Source organism: Triturus cristatus, chromosome 9 (assembly GCF_964204655.1).
Source record: "Triturus cristatus chromosome 9, aTriCri1.1, whole genome shotgun sequence".
In the NCBI taxonomy this organism is placed as follows: Eukaryota; Metazoa; Chordata; class Amphibia; order Caudata; family Salamandridae; genus Triturus; species Triturus cristatus.
In genome coordinates this window covers 583,685,960-583,706,356 of record NC_140592.1, presented here as the reverse complement: position 1 = coordinate 583,706,356, position 20,397 = coordinate 583,685,960, and the positions used below count along the sequence as shown (strand labels likewise).

At 42.3% G+C, this 20,397-nt stretch overlaps 1 protein-coding gene across 1 annotated transcript in view; it reads right to left on the bottom strand.

Annotated features, from left to right (window-relative positions):
• The window catches only part of LOC146798352 (bone morphogenetic protein 2-like), an 86,090-nt gene that overhangs the window by 49,776 nt on the left and 15,917 nt on the right, over positions 1-20,397 (bottom strand). The window contains exon 2 of the mRNA XM_085625624.1: positions 14,684-15,045. Within this exon, the coding sequence (XP_085481750.1) occupies positions 14,684-15,038 (355 nt within the window). The 5' untranslated portion in view covers positions 15,039-15,045. The remainder of the gene's footprint in view (positions 1-14,683; positions 15,046-20,397) is intronic.

Here is a 20,397-nt window from a genome sequence, read left to right as displayed (position 1 = left end):
CTATTTCGCAACATAAGTTAGTAGATTTTTGGCGCCTATGTAACCCAAAATTACAGGAATACACTTTTTATTCTCCCTGTCACCGCTCCCAATCACGATTAGACTACATTTTTGTTTCCCATAATCTCGCCCAATCACTTTTACATTCCGAGATTGGCCCGATACTGCTTTCAGATCATGCTCCTGTTGTCACATGTGTCGATGTATTCCCTAAGATTGTTGGTCCCAGAAGATGGCGTTTTAATAATTCCCTCCTTGCCGATTCCAAGTTTACAGCTACCTTCACCTCCTTTTTTGTTGATTTTTTCTCGATTAACGATAACGCCGCCCTCCCGGAGCATACTATTTGGGATGCCTTTAAAGCAGCGGCGCGTGACTTTATCATTAGTTACGTTGCAAACAAACGCAAAACTGCTCGAAGGTCCACCAAAAGTCTCCTTTCAGATATTAAGAGATTGGAACATGCATATTTCACATCCCACTCTGCTGATAGCTTGACAGCCCTTGTTGCAGCAAAAATTAAATTTAATGAGAAATCTACAGAAGATGCCTCCCTGTACCTGCTGAAGTCGACTGCTAAATTTTATGGGGGTAGGAACAAAGCAGGGAAGCTCTTAGCTAACTATTTGAAGATTAAGCATAATAAGTTAAATATTGAATCTATTTTTGACTCTGATGATAATTTGAAACATGTAGATGCTGATATTCTTGCTGAGTTTTCAGGTTTCTATGAGACTTTGTACACACCTGGAACTCAACCCTCTCCTAGTTCCCTTGCCCGCTTTTTCTCTACCATCCAAACACCAGCCAATTTCCCCCTTGACCTTTCTTCCTTAGAATCTGACGTTACACAAAAAGAATTGCTCATTGCTTTGCAACTTCTCAAACTCAACAAGGCTCCTGGTCCAGACGGGTTTACCGTTGAATTTTACCTTCATTTTTCTAAGTTGTTGATTCCACGATTGCATTCCCTTCTTCACACTTTTATTGTCCAAGGCGCTTCCTCAGGGACGTTTTCAGATGCTCATATTTGTTTGATACCCAAACCTGGGAGGACGTTAAGTATTGCAAAAATTACAGGCCTATATCCTTAGTCAATATTGACTACAAGCTTTTCGCTAAAGCATTGGCGATTCGACTGGACCACCTTCTCCCTGATCTTCTGGGTGAAGAGCAGTCCGGATTTGTCAAAGGCCGACATATTACGGACAACACCAGACTCCTATTTAATATATTGTCAAAATCTTCCCGCTGTCAGCATTCCCTTGCAGCAGTAGCCCTTGACGCCGAAAAGGCATTTGATCGAGTCGAATGGCGCTACCTTTTTCACACCCTCACTTGGTTTGGCTTTGGACCTAGATTTATTTCTTTAGTCTCCCTGCTGTGCTCACACCCCAGAGCTGCAGTATTTGCAAATGGTCAAATCTCTTCTTATTTTGATTTAGGCAGGGGCGTCCGTCAGGGTTGCCCCCTTTCCCCCTTTCTTTTCAACCTTGCTTTAGAACCTTTTCTGTCCAAACTACGTCAGAATCCCGCTATCCATGGATTCCAGATTGCAGACTCTCAAATTAAGCTCGCTGCTTATGCAGATGATATTTTACTTTTTCTTTCCAATCCTGCAGAATCCATCCCCGCTTTTCTGGACGAAGTCCGAAATTATTCCTCCATTTCCGGATATAAGCTTAATCATGATAAATGTGAGATCCTACCCTTGACTAAATTCACTTTCAAACAAGAATTTAGTGTCTCCCAGTTTACTTGGTGTCCCTCCCATATTAAATATCTGGGGTTATATATCACTTCTTCCATTCCAGATACTGTCTCTTTATGCATGTCCAAATGCGCACAAAAGATTGCGGACCTCACTGCAAGGTGGCATCCTTTATACCTGTCCTGGTGGGGTCGCTTGGAGACTATTAAAATGATGATTTCCCCCATTATTCTTTATACATTGTCCAACATTCCAGTATCAATCCCATCGCGCTTCTTTAAAAAGTTTAACTCAATATTATCCACATTTTTATGGAACTCAAAAAAATCCAGAATGTCTCTTGCCAGATTAATTCGCCCTGCTTCTGAGGGGGGTGTCAACTTTCCTGACTTTCCTGCATATCAGAAGGCCTTTTTGTTACGTCAAGCTTCCCTCTGGCTGCAAGATCCCACCTCTCCCTGTCCTTTGTGGTTAAGGTTGAACGCAATCTCTTATCTCCATTTTCTTTTGTAGAATATCTTGCTTTCTCTCGTAAACCCTCTTCGCTTCCCACTCCTATCCACAAGTACACTCTCAAGCTCTTATTGTCTGCTGCCCCTAATCCCCCTCTGACCATTGATGATTTCCTCTCCTCCACCATCTGGCATAATAAGTATCTCTTAATTAGTCGTAAGCCCTTTTACTGGAAATCTTGGAGAACCCGAGGTTTGATTTGGATCGCGCAACTTTTTTCTGGTCCCACCCTTCTTTCTTTCTCTGATCTCTGTTCTTCTTTTGGCCTACCCTTATCCTTCTTCCCCAAGTATCTTTTACTCAAAGCTGCTGTTCTTGAGACTTATGAGCGGATATCGAACTCTTCGCCTCCCCTTGCTTCACCCATCCCTACCTCTCAACTCCTCTCTCTCCTACGCAGCACCCCCAAGGCATCTCTTATCTATAAATACCTACACACGCATGAGTTGCCTAGACCTAAATCCAAGGTTGAACATAAATGGGAATCAGATCTCGGAATAAGTTGGCCGATATCTATATGGGATAAGATTTGGGCAAAACTCCGTAAAACCTCCAGAGCGGCCTCCCTGACACAATCCTTATTTTTTATCTATAACAGATTGCTTCTTACGCCCTCTACACTGAATAAGCGTTTTTCAAATACCCCAGATGTATGCTGGTCGTGTGGTACCCCTAATGCTACCTTACTCCACATGCTATTTCTTTGTAAACATGTGCACGACTTTTGGTTACAGGTGTGGGCTCAAGTCAATGTTATTTTCCATACTTGTATTCCTTTTTCTCTCTCTCATCTCTTCTTAGGTAGCTTATCTCCTTGCTGGGATAATGTAGATATGCATGTCCGCATTGTTGATTTATTATTGGCTGTAGCTTTTCAACAAATTACTGTTAACTGGAAAAATGCATCCAATGTTTCCCTCAAAGCGTGGTGGTATAATGTCTGCCACAACCATAGACTTGATAATGCCTTTGTTTTTCCTGTTCACTTAGCAGCTAAACGTGCAGACCTATGGCTTCCCATTACGCTGTATTTAAATCACTGTGCTGCTCGTTCTTTTAGTCCAAGGCCTGTTCAACAAGAAGTTTCTAAACCTCCATGATACCCTTTTCACATTCACGTTTTTCTAGCATATTGTTTTGTTTTTATTCTTCTAAGATTTGTTGTTTAATTTATAACGGTTATGCCTTTTATGATTCTTTTCTAATGCCCATGATTACTGTTTCATTGTAGTTTTCTTATCTCTTACATTTTGCATATGTTAACCCTCCCCCCCTTTTTTCTTCCCTTCCTCCTTCCTCCCTCCCCTTTATAGCTGATATTGTGTATTGATTATTCCTTTTTCATTCCTTAATAAAATTTCATTGAACTTAAAAAAAAAAAATTACTCCCCGTGACTACCAGCAGTCTAACTGTGCTCTTTCACCCTAGATCCAAACAAAACTATCATACCCCACCAACCGTAGTTCCACAAATGCGAATCCAAGTACGCCCCTAATGTCCCTCACACAAATCTTCCCCCGATTTCAAACTGAGCGAAGAGACTATCTAAAACGTGTTCTATGTCTTCTCACCTACGGTAAACATACCATGTTTTTCAAAAGCGTGCCTTTTTTCTCCTGCGCTCAAACGTGATTTCAATGTGAGGCATTCAACCCAATTCTTTGAATCACAGCACCTTACTCTCCCGCTTTTTGGAAAGGATGACTTGTATCACCTGATCATGTACTCCACCCTCCTGATTACTCCTACGGGTCGACCACAATACCCACAATACCATTTAACACAAGGTGCGTATACTCGTGATCCCCGCGCACACTAATGCACGAAACATCAAAAACTCCCCCACTGACAGATCCATAGTGTTCTCCCCCTTGATTCCACAAAAGTGAACCGTAACGAATATTGTGATTGGAAATACAACATTTCCTTATGAACACCCTTAACCACCCCCATAAACAAACATACATTTTGATTACCATCTAAATTGTGAAAATAACCTAAACTTATCAATAAAGTGTATTTCAACTAAACAATTATCAGTCCTTGTGTCCTACAAAAAGCGTAAATAAAAACTGTCTTTCTTTAACGATTAAACTTTTTGCTGTTGCTGATTATAATTTATTATCCTGTAAATACTTCATGTGATAGATGTTCTTTTGGCCGGTGACTCTTAATAACGGCCTTTGACGTGAAAAGATGTTATTTATTGAAGCTCCTTATCCACATTTTCAGGTCGGGGTGCTTACAAGGTTGGAGCGGAAAATTATGAAAGTCATTGGCAATAGGCTTGAAGCACACCCTATTTTTATCATAATACTTTTGTCTCAATGATTTTGTTCAAATTTAGCGTGCATACTCAACTGTTGTGCCCCATTCCAAAAGCACAAGGGTATATATATTCAAAAAGATATGACGCGCTGGGTGCGAATCATTTGGAGTAGCACAGCATTATGCACATTTATGATCCAAGTTATCCACGTACTCAGAAGTAATCCAGTTAGTCCATTCATTTTATTTGTGTTTATCAACGACAGTTGAGTATGCACGCTAAATTTGAACAAAATCATTGAGACAAAAGTATTATGATAAAAATAGGGTGTGCTTCAAGCCTATTGCCAATGACAGGCATAGCTCAAGCATTCTGTGATTTTTATGCACAGTTATACCAGGCAGAACTGATACCTGAACACACTATATATGGACACACTATATAGCGAACATTATAACAATTAAAGAGGTGATAGCTAGCATCTCCCATCTGAAAATAAGTGAAGCAATAGAGCCAGATGGATTTACACAGCTCTTTTATAAACTTTTCTGCTTAGACTTAACCCTTGTCCTGACCAAACTTTATAATAACTTCACTGAGACAGGTACCAACACTTAATCCATGTTGGAGGCCTCTAACTTGATCATAAGGACACCGGGAGAGGATCCCTCTTTTAGTACTTCATAAAGGCCCATCTCTTTGATCAATGTGGATGGTAAAAGCTTTAATAGGATTCTGGGAAACAGCTTATTCTTGGCCTGGTGGGCCCTGATCAATCAGGTTTAAAAAAAGAAAAGAAACTGTAGTGACAACATCAAAAGACTAGTACACATAATAGAGAAGATCAACAGATCATGTAGGGGTGCATTGCTCTTTACTATGGATGCCGCAAAGGTATTCAATCATGTCCGCTGGCACTTTGTCAATGAGGAATTAACCACATTTCGAATTGGGTCAAAATTTAGAACATAGATTAATTGCCCCTACCAATCCTCAATTGCGACAGTACAGGTGGACAGCTCCCACTCGCCTAATCTGCCAGTACAGAGAGGGTCTAAGCAGTGAAGCACTGGTGCTTCATTGACCAATTCATCGCTTGCACCCATATTTGGAGAGTACCTTAGCGCCCTATGAAGCACGGAATGTGGGGGATATAAACGTCACCGTGATAAGAACTGCACTAGCAGTTTTAAACAAGATTGAGAGGCAAAATGGTCTGATAACTTTCCCCTCTCATATCACACCCATACATGGAAACTCAGCATTTCCTCTGTTCTATATGATCAGGAATATGGAATTTAGAGGCAAATGGGCTGCTAACACATAGATGTTTTCTCTGGTGCAAATGGCACCAGAAGTTTTGAACAAATCAAAAGTGAACTCAATATACCCGAAAGAGAGGGAATGTATTACTACCAGATCCGACCATGGGGGCTGCACAGATTGATCAGTTCTGAAACTATTCAAAAAGTGACTGCTCTCCATGGTTGTGGTCGACCTCTTGTGAAATATATCAGCTACTGCTAGATAACTGACCTGGGCAGAAGAGTTAGCAGAAGGAGATAGGGTGGGTCTTCACATCGGCAGAATGACAAGATATCAATAACAGAACACAACTCTTCATCCACTGAGAGAGAGGTCTAATGGCAGGACCAGGAAACTGGTTTGAGTTAAATTGAGAGGTTGGATAGCAGATACCTTCTCAAGCCTTAGACCAGCAAATCTACTAATAGGAAAACATTGTCACTGCAGAGGGCAAATGAGATGTGTGTTGAGTTAGGGAGAGGAAGTGTTTATGTAGGAACTATTTATGTTCTGTGTTTAACACAGGGCTTGGTCTTCTAAATAAACAAGGTCTCCCCAGCATCTGGATGGAGACAGAAGAATATTTTTTCAAACTTCAATAAAAATGAACTGTTTCATAACAACACCAGAACTATGAAAGCCCAAGGGAATGCCTAGACCATATCTCACTTGCAGTCTCAATCATTGTTGCTCACAATGTCAGTCACCAACAGCCTTTCTAAGTAACTATCTGTGTAAGGTGCTGACTTAGAATTTGAAGGAAAGGGTACTCCATTGCAATGGTGATAGAGTACCCTCTCCACCAAATTCATGGTCCGTCTGCCCAATATAAAGGTGGGTAGATCGAAAGCATGTTAATGATGGTGACTACTCCGGCTCGGTCGCTTGACTCTACAACTTTTTGTTGCACATGTTTTGTGCCGGGGAATGAGTAGGTTTTACTAATGACAGTGGATTTGAAAAGTCCCCTGCATGGTGACAGCTGTGCATCCCTGCCCTGAGTGCCCCAGCTGCATCAATATCTGGATCCTTTGTATTGGTTTTTTGGTCATGGGCGAACAAGGATCAAGCATGTGCCTCAGGACTCAGGCTAGTCTCATGGTAATGTGGTCAGCTTAGGCCAGGATTGCCGCTCCAAGCACTACCCTCATGAAGGTAGAGGGTTAATGTCCTTTCCTGGAGTTAAGTGACATGAGCACAGTGGTGGCTGAATACCTGTTTTGTGTTCAGTAGAATCAGGAATGTGAACAGGCCTGTGTCTGTGACTTCCTGTGTGACTGTAGGGAACCACAGAAGACTGTACAGGCCATTATTCAGAGGATTCAACCAGACAGGGACTGCTACTCATCCCTGTGACCCCTAGATACCAGAAGGGGGCTACTGGGTGCGTTGCGGCAGTCGTCATGTTGGAGGAGTCCCCACAACCCGTGGATGGACTCGGAAACAAGATGAGAAGCTGCCATGCAGTAGGCTGTTACTTCATCCAATTACTTGGGAGGACTGTGAGATAGGAGCTGCTTCACCCATAGGCCTCTGCCGTCTGTGACAGCCTCATAAATGTTGCCCCCGCTGAAATTAGGAGAACGATGTACATACTGCTCATTGTGGTAATGTGGGGAGAAGAAGAGCCTCAGCTCCTGGAAACACTTTGGAGATCGCGATCAGGTAAGACTGAAGCAGGGCTCCAGGCCCTTCGTAGAGACTGCTACTGGCTAGCTGGTGTTCAGACTGAGAGCTGACTTTAAAGGCCAAAGCAAGACTTTAAAGCACATTCGGGGTCATTTCCAAAGTTCCACCCTGCAACGCAGATTAAGGATTGAAGGGTAAGGAAACAGGGACGTGCAGGAAAAGAATACAGCCAGGTTTATCACTAGATCACTTGCCTTAAATGGACACTGTGTATTTATTTAATGTGACTAAATAAATAATCCGAGTCTTCAGATTATGAGAACCTAACCAAAGGGTGTGAGGAAAGCACTTGTTTCCCGAAAGAACACCCAAGAAAAAGAAAGAAAGGGCAATTCCTTTCTTTAGTCCCCTCACTCACCAGGGTTTCCCCACGGTGACATGCTTCATCATTGGGGTCCTCTCAGTCCTCTACGGGCTGAGGCGTGCTGCGACTTGCGGATTTACGTAGGAGCACTGAACAAGACTATGTGTTGTGCAAGTGTTGTGGTGTGGAGTGGTTTAAAGTGAGTTAAAATAATCAACTAGTGGGCCAAAATAAATTTTATTATTGCTCCTAGCTAATTGGTTAAAAAGTGGGTGATATGCTAGAGAAAACTACTATAATGGGTAAGTGTACCTAGCATACGGTCGACTAGTTTCAAGCTTCCCAAGCTCTTCATCAGGACTACACTGGGACCAGCCCAGTGTAAGTACCACTCATAGAAGACATGATTTGGTGCAATAATAAGTGAAAAAAACACACAAACGCTGCGCAAAATTTGCATGCGTTAATCAAAATACATACGTAATGTACGTCTAATGAGAATCTGTAGGATGGAAAACAGACGTTAATGGAGAAAAGGCAGATTATGCTTATTGTCATAGGATAAAAAAGTGATTACACTATGCACCAGTGTCGCAATGCTCAATATTCACATATTCTTATTGTGCCACTGTATAGTTCTCCAGACAGTACATCTTTCATGCTGGCGTCTAGCTATATCGTGAATAAAAGGTGATCGTGAATGCACGAAGTGCACATTTAATAATACACACAGGACCAAAAAACATGCGTCTGACAACATAAATTACACACAAGACAAACAAAAGTACGAAAATACATACATTTTAAAAGGCAAAACTGTGCCTCATGGTCGACTAAGGGGGGGTTGGACACTCGTACACCTAGGATAGAGGTACAAGCGATGAAGTAAAAAGTTCTTGGAGCGCTGTCCTGATAGGAGATCCAGCGCAAAATGAAGAGAGATGAAATGAAGACCCATCTAAATTCACGATGGGCCAAGGGCATCCCGCTGCTGCGTGATTACTCACTTGTACTCTTCAAGCCACCCGCCGGAAACACCTACTGGTAACCTGCCTCGCCGACCGCATACTGAATGGATGCGAGCCGGGTGCCTTGATATCTACCTGGTGGGGGATGTGAAGAGGAAGGAAGGACTCGCCGGTTGCGGTCGCGCTCAATGGCCGCCATCTTGGAACTGGCAAATATCGTTAATAAAATAAAGAGTAATTCAAAAAGGAATTAATTGTTAGCAGTAAAAAAAGTATTAGCCATCCGCTGCGTTTTTCTCAGAAAACCGGACAAGGAAGAGCTCGCTGGTTGTAGTTCCCCTCGATCGCCGCCATCTTGGAGCAGGCACCAGTCGTTAATGTTAATAAAGACGAAAATTAAGAAAAATTAATTTTAGGCAATGACGAAAGTGGTTATATTCATCTGCTCCGTTAAGCGCACTAAAAACGGACAAGGCTCAAGAGCCTTAGGGTGTCATTTCTCGTAATTCGAAATGGTTCGGCCATCTTAGGTAGGGAAAAGAGTATCAATCAGAGTGTAGTTTATTAAAAGGAACCGATGAAGGTTATCAAGCAGTGCCAAACTGACTTTCTTGGTAGTCAATAGGTTCCTTACCCCCAGATTGGGAAAAACACAGTTGTCCCATTAGTACCTCCATAATTGGTTCTGAACAGACCCAATTACACTTCTCATGGGTGAATGAAAAAAACTGTTTCCTCAGTTGTAATAGTGATTGTAAAGGCATCTTGTGAGGTGCCCCAAATACTGGAGAGTAGTTGTATATCTCTTGTTTTATGAAAAACAATGAAACGCAATGGCGTGCTTGAATTGCACAATATGATAGGCTCATGTATTCAGGGTGCCAAATCAGAGTGGTTAAATAACAAAGAGTTGCTGACAGATAACTCAGTTTGTTGTGAAGTGGCCCCATGGTATATCATCATTAAGGCCGAGGTCATCTGAGCGCAGTTTAAACACCCAACGTTGTTCTTTTTCATGTAGATTCTTCTCACTGTTGGGATAGTTGTTGACATGTTCAAGAATGACCCAGCTGAAGTCATTTGGTGTATGTTGTTTTTCCAAGAAATGCGTCGTCATTTTGGTGTTATTATGTTTGCATCTGAAGTTACTGCGGTGTTCGACCATTCTCGTGCTCACTTTTCTTGTGGTCATTCCCACGTAGTGGAGATTACACACGCATGTAATGAGGTATACTACCCCGGTAGTGTTGCAATTCGTAAAAGATCGCAGATTCCACGTCATGCCATTGTTGCAGGTAACAATCTTAGTTGCTGTGGTTAGGTGACATACGCTGCAGTTGCCACAGGGGTAATGTCCCTCTGGGAGTGGGTGTAGTAGGCGTACTGGACCAACCGTCCTTGTCAAATTAGGTCTGGTATGTACCAAGTAGTTCTTTAAGTTTTTTGCTTTCTTATGGCTAAACATTGGTAGTTGCAGATTTAAACCTCCACTATTGAGGATTCGCCAATGTTTTTTAATGATCTTGGTCACCTGATCTGATGCGGTGTTAAAAGTTGTGATGCAGATTTGTCGTTTTTCATTCTTATCCAATATTTTTTCGGGTTTAGGTTCCAGAAGCGCATCACGGTTGTTGTTGGATGCTCGTTTTTGTGCTTTGGACACAAGATGTGGTGGGTAATGTCGTTGCATCAATTTTTTGGATAGATCTTGAGCTTGCCTTTTGTAATCCTCTCTCGTGGTGCAGTTGCGCCTTAGACGCAAGAATTGCCCGAAGGGTAAATTGTCTTTGAGACTCCTCGGGTGGAAACTTTCATATACCAAGAGGCAGTTTCTTGCCGTGGGTTTAAAGTGTGTAGTCGTGATCAGGCGGCCTTCGTGCGCCGATATGTTAAGGTCAAGAAAGACCAACTCTGATCTGCTCATGGTGAAGGTGAACTTTAAAAATGGATCTTGTTGGTTGAGCCAGAGAAAAAAGCATTCAAAATCCGTCTCGTTACCCTCCCAGATGAGGAGCACATCGTCAATGTATCTCTTCCATAACTTGATATTGTTGATGTGTGGGTTGTTGTTATGGAGGATCTTGTGTCGTTCCAAATGGTGTACGTAGAGCCCCGCCAGGCTCGGCGCAAAGGTGCTTCCCATGCTCGTACCGTGGGTCTGTTTGAACAAAGAATCATTAAATTGAAAGAAATTTTCTGTTAGAGCTAGTCGACAGCACTCCAACACCACATGTCTGGGTGTGTGGTAAGCCCAATCATTTTCGAAGAGTACTTCCTCAAGGATATCCAGTGTATCCTTGTGTGGTAAACTGGTGTACAAGCTTTCCACATCAAGGCTGATTAAGATGCTGGTTGTAGGATTGAAATCTAGATTTTGAATCAGACACAGAACAGCTTTAGTGTCTTGTAGATACGTGTCGGTCGCTTGGACTAGTGGTCTCAGAAAAGCGTCGGCGAATTTTGACAGGGGTTCCAAAATAGAACCAATCCCTGAAACTATGGGCCTGCCAGGTGGTTTCACCATAGACTTGTGTATCTTAGGGATAGTGTAAAAGTAGGGGATGACTGGTCGCTTGTTTTCAAGAAAATCTGCCTCTTTTCTACTGATCCAGTCATTGATAAGGGATTCTTCGACCAAGTTCGCAATCTCTATCCTCAGCCGTTCAGTTGGGTTGGTTGGTATAGCTAGGTAGTTTCTTCTGTCGTCCAGCAATCTGAGACATTCAGTTTGGTAATCCGATGTGTCTTGCAGGACTATGGCTCCTCCCTTGTCGGCTGGTTTGATTGTGATAGTTTTGTCTTTGGAGAGTTGGTGAATCGCCTCTTGTTCAATTCTACTCGTGTTATGGAAGACTCTTATGGATTTAGGGTCCAATTCCCTGATCTCCTTCATTACTGCTTTTTCGAATGCTAGTAATTCAATAGGAAGGGTATTGGGAGGAGGTGTGAAATTTGATTTTTTGTGCAGTCCTGTGTCCGTCTTAGATGTAAGGTCTGGTTCTTTGTCTTTGAAAAATACTTCCAACTTGATTCTGCGTATGAATTCTTTCAATTCGCAGATCAGTTTAAATTTATCCAAGGTTGCTGTGGGTACAAACCCTAAACCTTTCTCCAACACATTTTTTTGAATTGGTGTTAAAGAATGGTTAGATAGGTTGACTATCAGGCTGGGTTGTTGCTCGTTGAGGGCAGATTCGGTGGGCCCATGCTTCGTGTGTGACTCCTCACTGATTCCAGTGGCTGTGCCCATTGCACTTGCTGGCCGCGTCTGTTTCTTCCTCTTGGGGGATTTTTGCCTCTCCCTAAAAAAGACTGATTGGATTCTTGGTTCTGGGGTTCCCAATACGGGTAAGGTTGTGGAGGATATGGTTGTTGAAAAGGTGGCGGCCCATAGAAGAATTGTGGGGGTGGAGGCCCATAGGGTGGGGCGTTCTGGAACGGGGACCAGCCAAACTTTGCTCCACCTCTGTTCCTAGGGCGTCCTCCTCTTGGTCGTCTGTTTCGGTTCGTGGGGATGTAATTACCACCAGGGTCTGAAAAATCAGAGCCAGTATCCGAGCCATCGCTGTCCGTGTTGTAACCCGGGTTGCGATTGGATGGAGTATAGTCGTCCCTGGTATAGGGGTACATTTTCTCTTGAGAGAAATTCTTTTGGTCTTTTTTTAGTTTAATGTACTTGGCATCTTTCAAACCAATTTCAAATTCGGCCATGCTTTTGTTAAGTTCTTCCAATCGTTTTTTTAACTCCGCTGTAGTTTGATAGGTTTTCAGACGAATCTCAAGATCATGGATTCCAATTTTCATTTCCTCAGATAAACGAGTAGCTGTTTTTATAATTAGCACTAACCAATCCCTGGTACAGTGCCATGATATTAGAGACCAGTCTTTCTTGAATAGTTTATCATTTTGAAAAATGAAAGGTTCATTTCTGACTATTAATCCACGTGGTGCGATGTTGGCTCTCACGTACTCTGTCATCATAATCCCATGTATTAGTGTTTTTATCTGTTCCCGCTTCAATTCAGTTAATTCGTCCCAGCATTGGCTTGCTTCGGATGTCTCTCTGGTGTTAGTTCCTGCTAGAGGTAGCATAGACGCTATGATTCTGTCTACCTCTCCTTGTGAGTAAGTAAGGCCCGTAACTTCAGCCATGGTTGGTAAAAGAGTGAGTATGGTGTGTAATGTTGGATGTCAGACTAAGATTCTGTGATCAAGGTACAGATTCCCTCAGCTGTGTGCTGTAATCAACGTATATCAAAAAGAAGGGGGAAAGAGAGGTTTTTTAACGGTTAGGTTCACCCTCCCATTGTGTACATGACTAAATAAATAATCCGAGTCTTCAGATTATGAGAACCTAACCAAAGGGTGTGAGGAAAGCACTTGTTTCCCGAAAGAACACCCAAGAAAAAGAAAGAAAGGGCAATTCCTTTCTTTAGTCCCCTCACTCACCAGGGTTTCCCCACGGTGACATGCTTCATCATTGGGGTCCTCTCAGTCCTCTACGGGCTGAGGCGTGCTGCGACTTGCGGATTTACGTAGGAGCACTGAACAAGACTATGTGTTGTGCAAGTGTTGTGGTGTGGAGTGGTTTAAAGTGAGTTAAAATAATCAACTAGTGGGCCAAAATAAATGTTATTATTGCTCCTAGCTAATTGGTTAAAAAGTGGGTGATATGCTAGAGAAAACTACTATAATGGGTAAGTGTACCTAGCATACGGTCGACTAGTTTCAAGCTTCCCAAGCTCTTCATCAGGACTACACTGGGACCAGCCCAGTGTAAGTACCACTCCTAGAAGACCTGATTTGGTGCAATAATAAGTGAAAAAAACACACAAACGCTGCGCAAAATTTGCATGCGTTAATCAAAATACATACGTAATGTACGTCTAATGAGAATCTGTAGGATGGAAAACAGACGTTAATGGAGAAAAGGCAGATTATGCTTATTGTCATAGGATAAAAAAGTGATTACACTATGCACCAGTGTCGCAATGCTCAATATTCACATATTCTTATTGTGCCACTGTATAGTTCTCCAGACAGTACATCTTTCATGCTGGCGTCTAGCTATATCGTGAATAAAAGGTGATCGTGAATGCACGAAGTGCACATTTAATAATACACACAGGACCAAAAAACATGCGTCTGACAACATAAATTACACACAAGACAAACAAAAGTACGAAAATACATACATTTTAAAAGGCAAAACTGTGCCTCATGGTCGACTAAGGGGGGGTTGGACACTTGTACACCTAGGATAGAGGTACAAGCGATGAAGTAAAAAGTTCTTGGAGCGCTGTTATTTAATGTGTCATGTTTTCATGCATTAGAAATACTGCTTTTATACTACAATCATTATTGAAACTTACAATGGTAGCAGTGGTATTAGAAACCACATTTCCGTCATGGGTAGTGGCCCCTTTTATAGATCTGTCAACTAGGCAGGTTAGCATAAAATATTGTTCTGCAACAGACTACACTTTTGCTGTCCCAAGTGTGTACACAGTGAGGACAGAGTCCACCCTAATGTATATGTAAAACCCATATTATACTGGACAATCACCTTGTTGGCGATACTGTGGATATTTTGAGCTGTGAGGTCTTGCATACCTTGCACCTACCTTCCCTGTAGAGCCTTGGACTGCTCGACCAGCGCTACCAGTGAGAGTGAAGTGCTGAAGGGGTAGTACTTGATCCACTGACTCAGAGACCATACTCGGTTGCAAGCATCACTTTTAAGTACAATAACGTTTTTAAATTAAAATGTTTCCTGCAGTCTCTTCAAATGAGGCCAACATGATTAGTAATCAAAAATGCTTTTTCAGCAATAACTACTGAGTCACTGTTGCAGACTGTAATATATAACAAGGTGGTATTAAAATGATCATGCATAAGACAAACACACTTAAAATGACCTTACCAAGATGCTGGAATGCCCGCACAGTGTTGGATTTCTCTGCATGCTTCAGTGGGAAGCGGTATTTGGAATCCAGGTGGAGGCGTCTCTCTCCGGAGTGAAAACTGTACAAGTCTAATAAGTATGGGTGGACCACAAATCCAGGTTTCTGTTCCGGGGGACCGCTCAGACCCAAGCGTCGAAGAAGGATTGTCTGAATGGTTTGAAGAACCGCTGGCGAGAGGGAGGAAGGGTGAGGCGGGAGGGTTATGTCGTTCTGACCTGAAGCAGCTTCCCTGTGGCTCACGCTCACTTTCGAACTCAGGAAGATGGACGGAATCATCAAAATCATGAGGACACTGATGTCATTACCAAACATTGTGAAGCTAGAGTAGAATCGAGAGGATAAGGGAGTGAGAAAGGAAGAGAGGGCAAGAACAATTTGATACATTTGGAGCATATGCTCATTGGTAAAAATAGGGAAGGGATATATAAGGGGATTGAGGAAAAAACAAAGAATGCCAGTTTAGTCATCATTGCTATCTCACATCCTGTTAACATATGCACCTTCACAAAGTACAAACATATGATTTACATCCTATCATGACGTCAAATACTCATTGCAGTTGACTTCTATAGATTTGTTCAGAATTATTATAGCAAGGTGTTTATGTAAGTCTCCCCTTTGCAAGGAAACTGCCCTTGCTCAAGCACTCTCTGATGCCCCTGTGACATTTCTGGAAAATATGTCCAGGTATAAATATTACAGTCGACACCACTGGCCAACAGTTCAACAACTTGTCATCTGAAAACCTTTGAACTGATGCTCTTCCAGGTCAGTCAAACCAGCATAGTTAGTAGTTAATTTAGGGGAGTTCACTGTTTCAAGACTTAACAAGCATTGGCATAGCCAATAGGTCTCGCTTTTGGGACCTTATAAGTGTTTAGCCATGCAACAGTTGCATAACTAAATACTTATAAGGTCCCAAAAGCGAGACCTATTGGCTATGCCAATGCTTGTTTCTGTTTATTACTGCTCTGTAGTAATGGCGGCGCACGGGTGCCACCATTACTACATAGAAGTAATAAACAGGAAAAAAAACTGGCTCACGGATAACATGAAAGTGAAAGTGATCGCGATCAAACATCAAAGCGGCCGTGCGGCCGCGAAAGTGAGGCGCGCGCGCCTGCGCACATGCACTGTAGCTCTAGGCTACAGTGGTAGCACTTTTTTGAACCCTCACAAAAAGTCTCGCCAGACCAGCGCATGCGCTGGGTCAGGCGAGACCTAAAAAGGACTCTTATTAGTGTAGTTGGGTAAAGGGCTGCATGGATAAGGTGACCATTTTGCTTGTCGACGGCCATGGGTAGGTGGTAACGATTCGTAAAGTGGAAGAAATCCCTATTCGTCAGACCATGGATGGACGTGAGTAGCCATGAGTCCATTATACTTGTAGAGGCATTGAAGGAATCACCACTAGTGTGTTGGAACACACATAGAAGGCAACATTAAAATTACAATACTGATTTTGATATAGCCGTGGCCCCGAAGAAGCAAGAAGTTAGTAGTGAAACATTTGTTGGTCTCTTATATGACACATGCATTTCAATAAAAGGATTTCTCCAAAACGTGATACAGCCCTGTGAACCCTCATTTTGAGTGTTGTTTGTAGATTAACTACTGGATTGGGCATACCTAATGAAGGGGGAATTGTGCCATAAAGTGGAAGCTATCTGTGGTGCCAGCTTCTGCTCTGCATTTCTAGCAAGCACGATGGCTCATTGAATGAACAATGCAGTACTTTGCATGTCACAATTGCAATTCTGGAAAGGTTGATTCAGCCATCCATTCTTCGGAAGGTCAGTCGATTGAGTGCCATTAAATGGGAAATAGCAACAATTGTTATTTACAGCACTAATAAATGGCAGACGTGATAGAAGAGCTTTATAAGAGAAATTCAGAGATGCCAGCATCACGGGTGGCCCTTGAGGGTCAGCATCCAAAATACATGTTGGACTAGTTCAATGTAGGGCCTTTCACGCAGGTGTTGCAAGTGCTGCTCCACATGTAAAACCTGAGTTATGGAAAAAAGGAGCCAGCACATTGTTTTTTTCTTATTCAATATCTCTGTAGATACTTTAACTCCTGGTGCTGTAAACTGCTAATCCCTTGAAGAGTGATGGGTGCCGGTGGTGCCATTTCGAATATCCATACCCTGTGTGGACTTTCATTGGTCTGGGTGATAAAGTTATTTGTGCATTCTTCTTTTTTGCTAGAAGAGTGTTAATGTCAGCCATAAGCAGTGGGTTGTTCCCATTAGACGGTAAAGGCCATTTCCACCACTGACCTATTCAACGCTTATATTGTGACAAGAGATAAAGGCAGAAAATAAATTCATTTTATTTTGCTTCTCTCAAGGCTACCACGTGGCTCAATAATCTGATATTATTAGTCAATTTTTGCTTATCATCAAACACGATGTTATATTCTTGTGCTAGAGCTTTTGCTTTTAACACTCTCATTATGCAAAGAAAGTGATTTGGGCTAAAAAAAAAAGTCAAAATTGGCTGAAGGAGACATACATGACATATGACAGCAGGCAGATGAGTTTTCAAATGTCAGGTTTAATCCCATTCAAAAAAAGTGTTTCAGATGCAAGATCAAAAGAAAGCTTGACTCGTTGCGAGCGTTCACTCGTTCATTAACATAATTGTGTTAAAACAAGCCTTGACTGTGTCAGCCATTTTGGCTTTTGTATAGTGATATGGTTGACAGTATTAGTGCAACTTTCACTGACACTAAGGATAGGTAAGCACAGGCAGCAGCAGCAGAAGGGGCAGTGCAAGATCCTGCCACACTCACAGAACAGCTACAAGCCACAAAGCATGAGAGCAAGCTTGCCTTCCTCATAGACTAGGGACACCTGGCGCATCAGCAGTTTAGACCAGGTTGGACTAGAGCATCAACAGTGCAGGCTCTCCTTCCCCAGAGAACGTGTATTGATGGGAAATATAATTGGAAATGTTCTTCATGGAGCATGTACAGCAGAGCAGCACCAGTGCGAGTTTCCTCTCCCACAGAACAGGCAGAGAGCTTGGGTAACAGAGCTCCTGCCTCTTACAGGACAGGGACGAATCAGGAAGCAGCAGTGCAATCTTTGTTTCCCAGCAGAACCAGTACAGCTTGGCAACAGCAAAACAAGCTTCTCTCTCACACAGGAGGCAGCCGCATGCAAGCGTCCCTTCCCTGCAGAACAGATTTAGCCCAGTAGCAATACATATGTTCGCATTTGGTATTTGAATTGCACGAACCTAGCCAAGAAAGCAGCGTACTTTACAGGGTCAAAGTTAAGGATACAATCAACTGATTACAGCGATAGCTGGTTTGTGGAAAGTTACTTAATCATGATGTACTGTTATTTTTAAAACGTTTGAGCATGGAGTGGAGTGATCCTGATGGATTAAGTGGAGTTATTGCAGATCCTGGGTACATAGATGGAAAAGTTCAGTTTCCTTTTTTTCCCTTTCACACTTCATCTCCAATTGGCGGTATCACGGCTGAATGATGGGGATGGTTGTCAACCAAATATCCAGGGGTGCAGGTAGTGTTGGCTTATTAGAACACTGGAATGTTGAGAGCTCCATTAAAGACAATGGAGTAATTCTGAGTTTATAATGGCTAGTATAAGCCCAGAGTTGCAAGGTTCCAATGTTTGTCTCCATTATTCTTCCTTTTTAGTTTAGAACATTGGTGCGTGGAATGTTCTAATAGCCTTCTACTCCAAAAGATACAGAGTGGTCCTACTTGCCAAAGAGACAGGACATCAAACTGACACTATGTCAAAGAAAAGCTCCCTTTAGGAAACCACAATAGCATACTTTTTGCGAATCAAATATATGGATGCTTTATTCACCTAGTAAATGGAAAATGTTAAAAAAAAATATTCAAGAATATATTTTATGAATAAAAAAGAGTTAATAAACTTCATTAATTACAAATGATGTCATAATTAGAAATTTTATACAATATACATCAAAACGATTTTTAGACAGAATACATAATTTCCCCTTTTTTTATTACATAGATTTGAAAGTTCCGGGATACGTTTTAATAGAAAGCCTGAAGAAGGTGGTTTGGACCTGTTATTGCCACCGAAACGCGTCGCTTCTTGGTCTTCGTTTATATTAGATTGGTGTACATTTATTGATATTATTGTATACTTTTGTCAATTATTGTTTTTAATTGTGAATGAATTATTGATGCTGATTTATAAAACTTATGTATTCTGTCTAAAAATCGTTTTGATGTATATTGTATAAAATTTCTAATTATGACATCATTTGTAATTAATGAAGTTTATTAACTCTTTTGTATTCATAAAATATATTCTTGAATATATTTTTTTAACGTTTTGCATTTACCGAGTGAATAAAGCACTAATAGCCTTATAGCCCTTCTGCCTCGGGCTATGACAGTTGTTAACAGACCTCTAACTTGTTACAGGGCTCTCACCTGCGGCTCAGACCTATAACTCGGGTTCAGGGCCTTTAACAACTGGTATAGCCCTTGGCAGTGGGCTACAAGGCTATAGTAGATGAGTCAGCTGGTTTTGAAGATGGTGCAGGCCACCAAGAGGAGCCAATGGAGTTCCGTCAGGATGTGAGTAATATGATCCTAATTCTTCAGGCCCTGTATGAGACATGCTATCATGTATAGGATGCTTTGAAAGAGGGCCGGTGTGGAGTCTGAAAGTCCATGGAGCAGTGCATTACCACCACCTAGATGCAATATATAAGGGTTGAACAGAAGTTCTGAAATTGCTTTCTGGAAGCACAGCTTCACTTTCTTCAGTTGTTAGAGGGCTGTGTTTGTCTTCATAGTAGTATTTTCCTTGAAGGTGAAGTTGATGTCTAGGATAAATTCAAGTGACTTGACACTGGGTAAAGGTTGGGTTTTGAAGTCATCAAAGTTCATGTCATTGAGCCAGTATGTAATATTTCTTCCTGGTACTTCTTGTCAAGTATCAGGAATGCTGTCTTGGGTATGTAAAGAGGTGCACAACAGTATGTATGCAAAGAACATGGAACCACCCTAACAGTAGGCGCCCTGAGGAGAGGTGGAGGCATCCGTAGTCAGTAGGGCTAGAGGGCTCCAAACCACTGGGAAGGGAGTACCCGCCACATAGAGGGATTTTAGTATTTCAGGGCAGTAAAGAGGAGGAACGAACCAGGGCTGCAATCCCAGGACAGGATGCAGGACAGTGAAATGGAGGGGCAGTGAACTGTTTTATTTCTTACCTGTGGGGAAGGCAGATTTCTGACCCGGAAGATCAGATGTCCTCAAACCTCCTCTCCCAACCCCCTACCCAATGTCCCTGATGCTATTTTCAGGGAAGCATTTGTCCTTCAGCAGTTAGAAGAGGCCCAAAATGTGGTCGGAGGGGCTGAGTGTGGGGTAATTTACCAATGCTGGAAAGGTAGTCTTTGTGGCCTTTGTTTATTTGGCATATTTCCAGCCTAGCTATCTTTCACATGTCATTTACAGTGATGGTGGGGTTGTAGAGGGAGTTGATGATCCTGCTGCCCCATCAGGCTGACACTGACATCCATGGAGACCAACCCTACTCTTTGACTGGAGTCTTGGGGGCTATTAATGTTGGCTAATGGGAGCAGAGCAAGGTGTGAGGCGAGCAACATGCAGGCTCAATGTGATGTTTTACAAATAGTGAAAGACGACG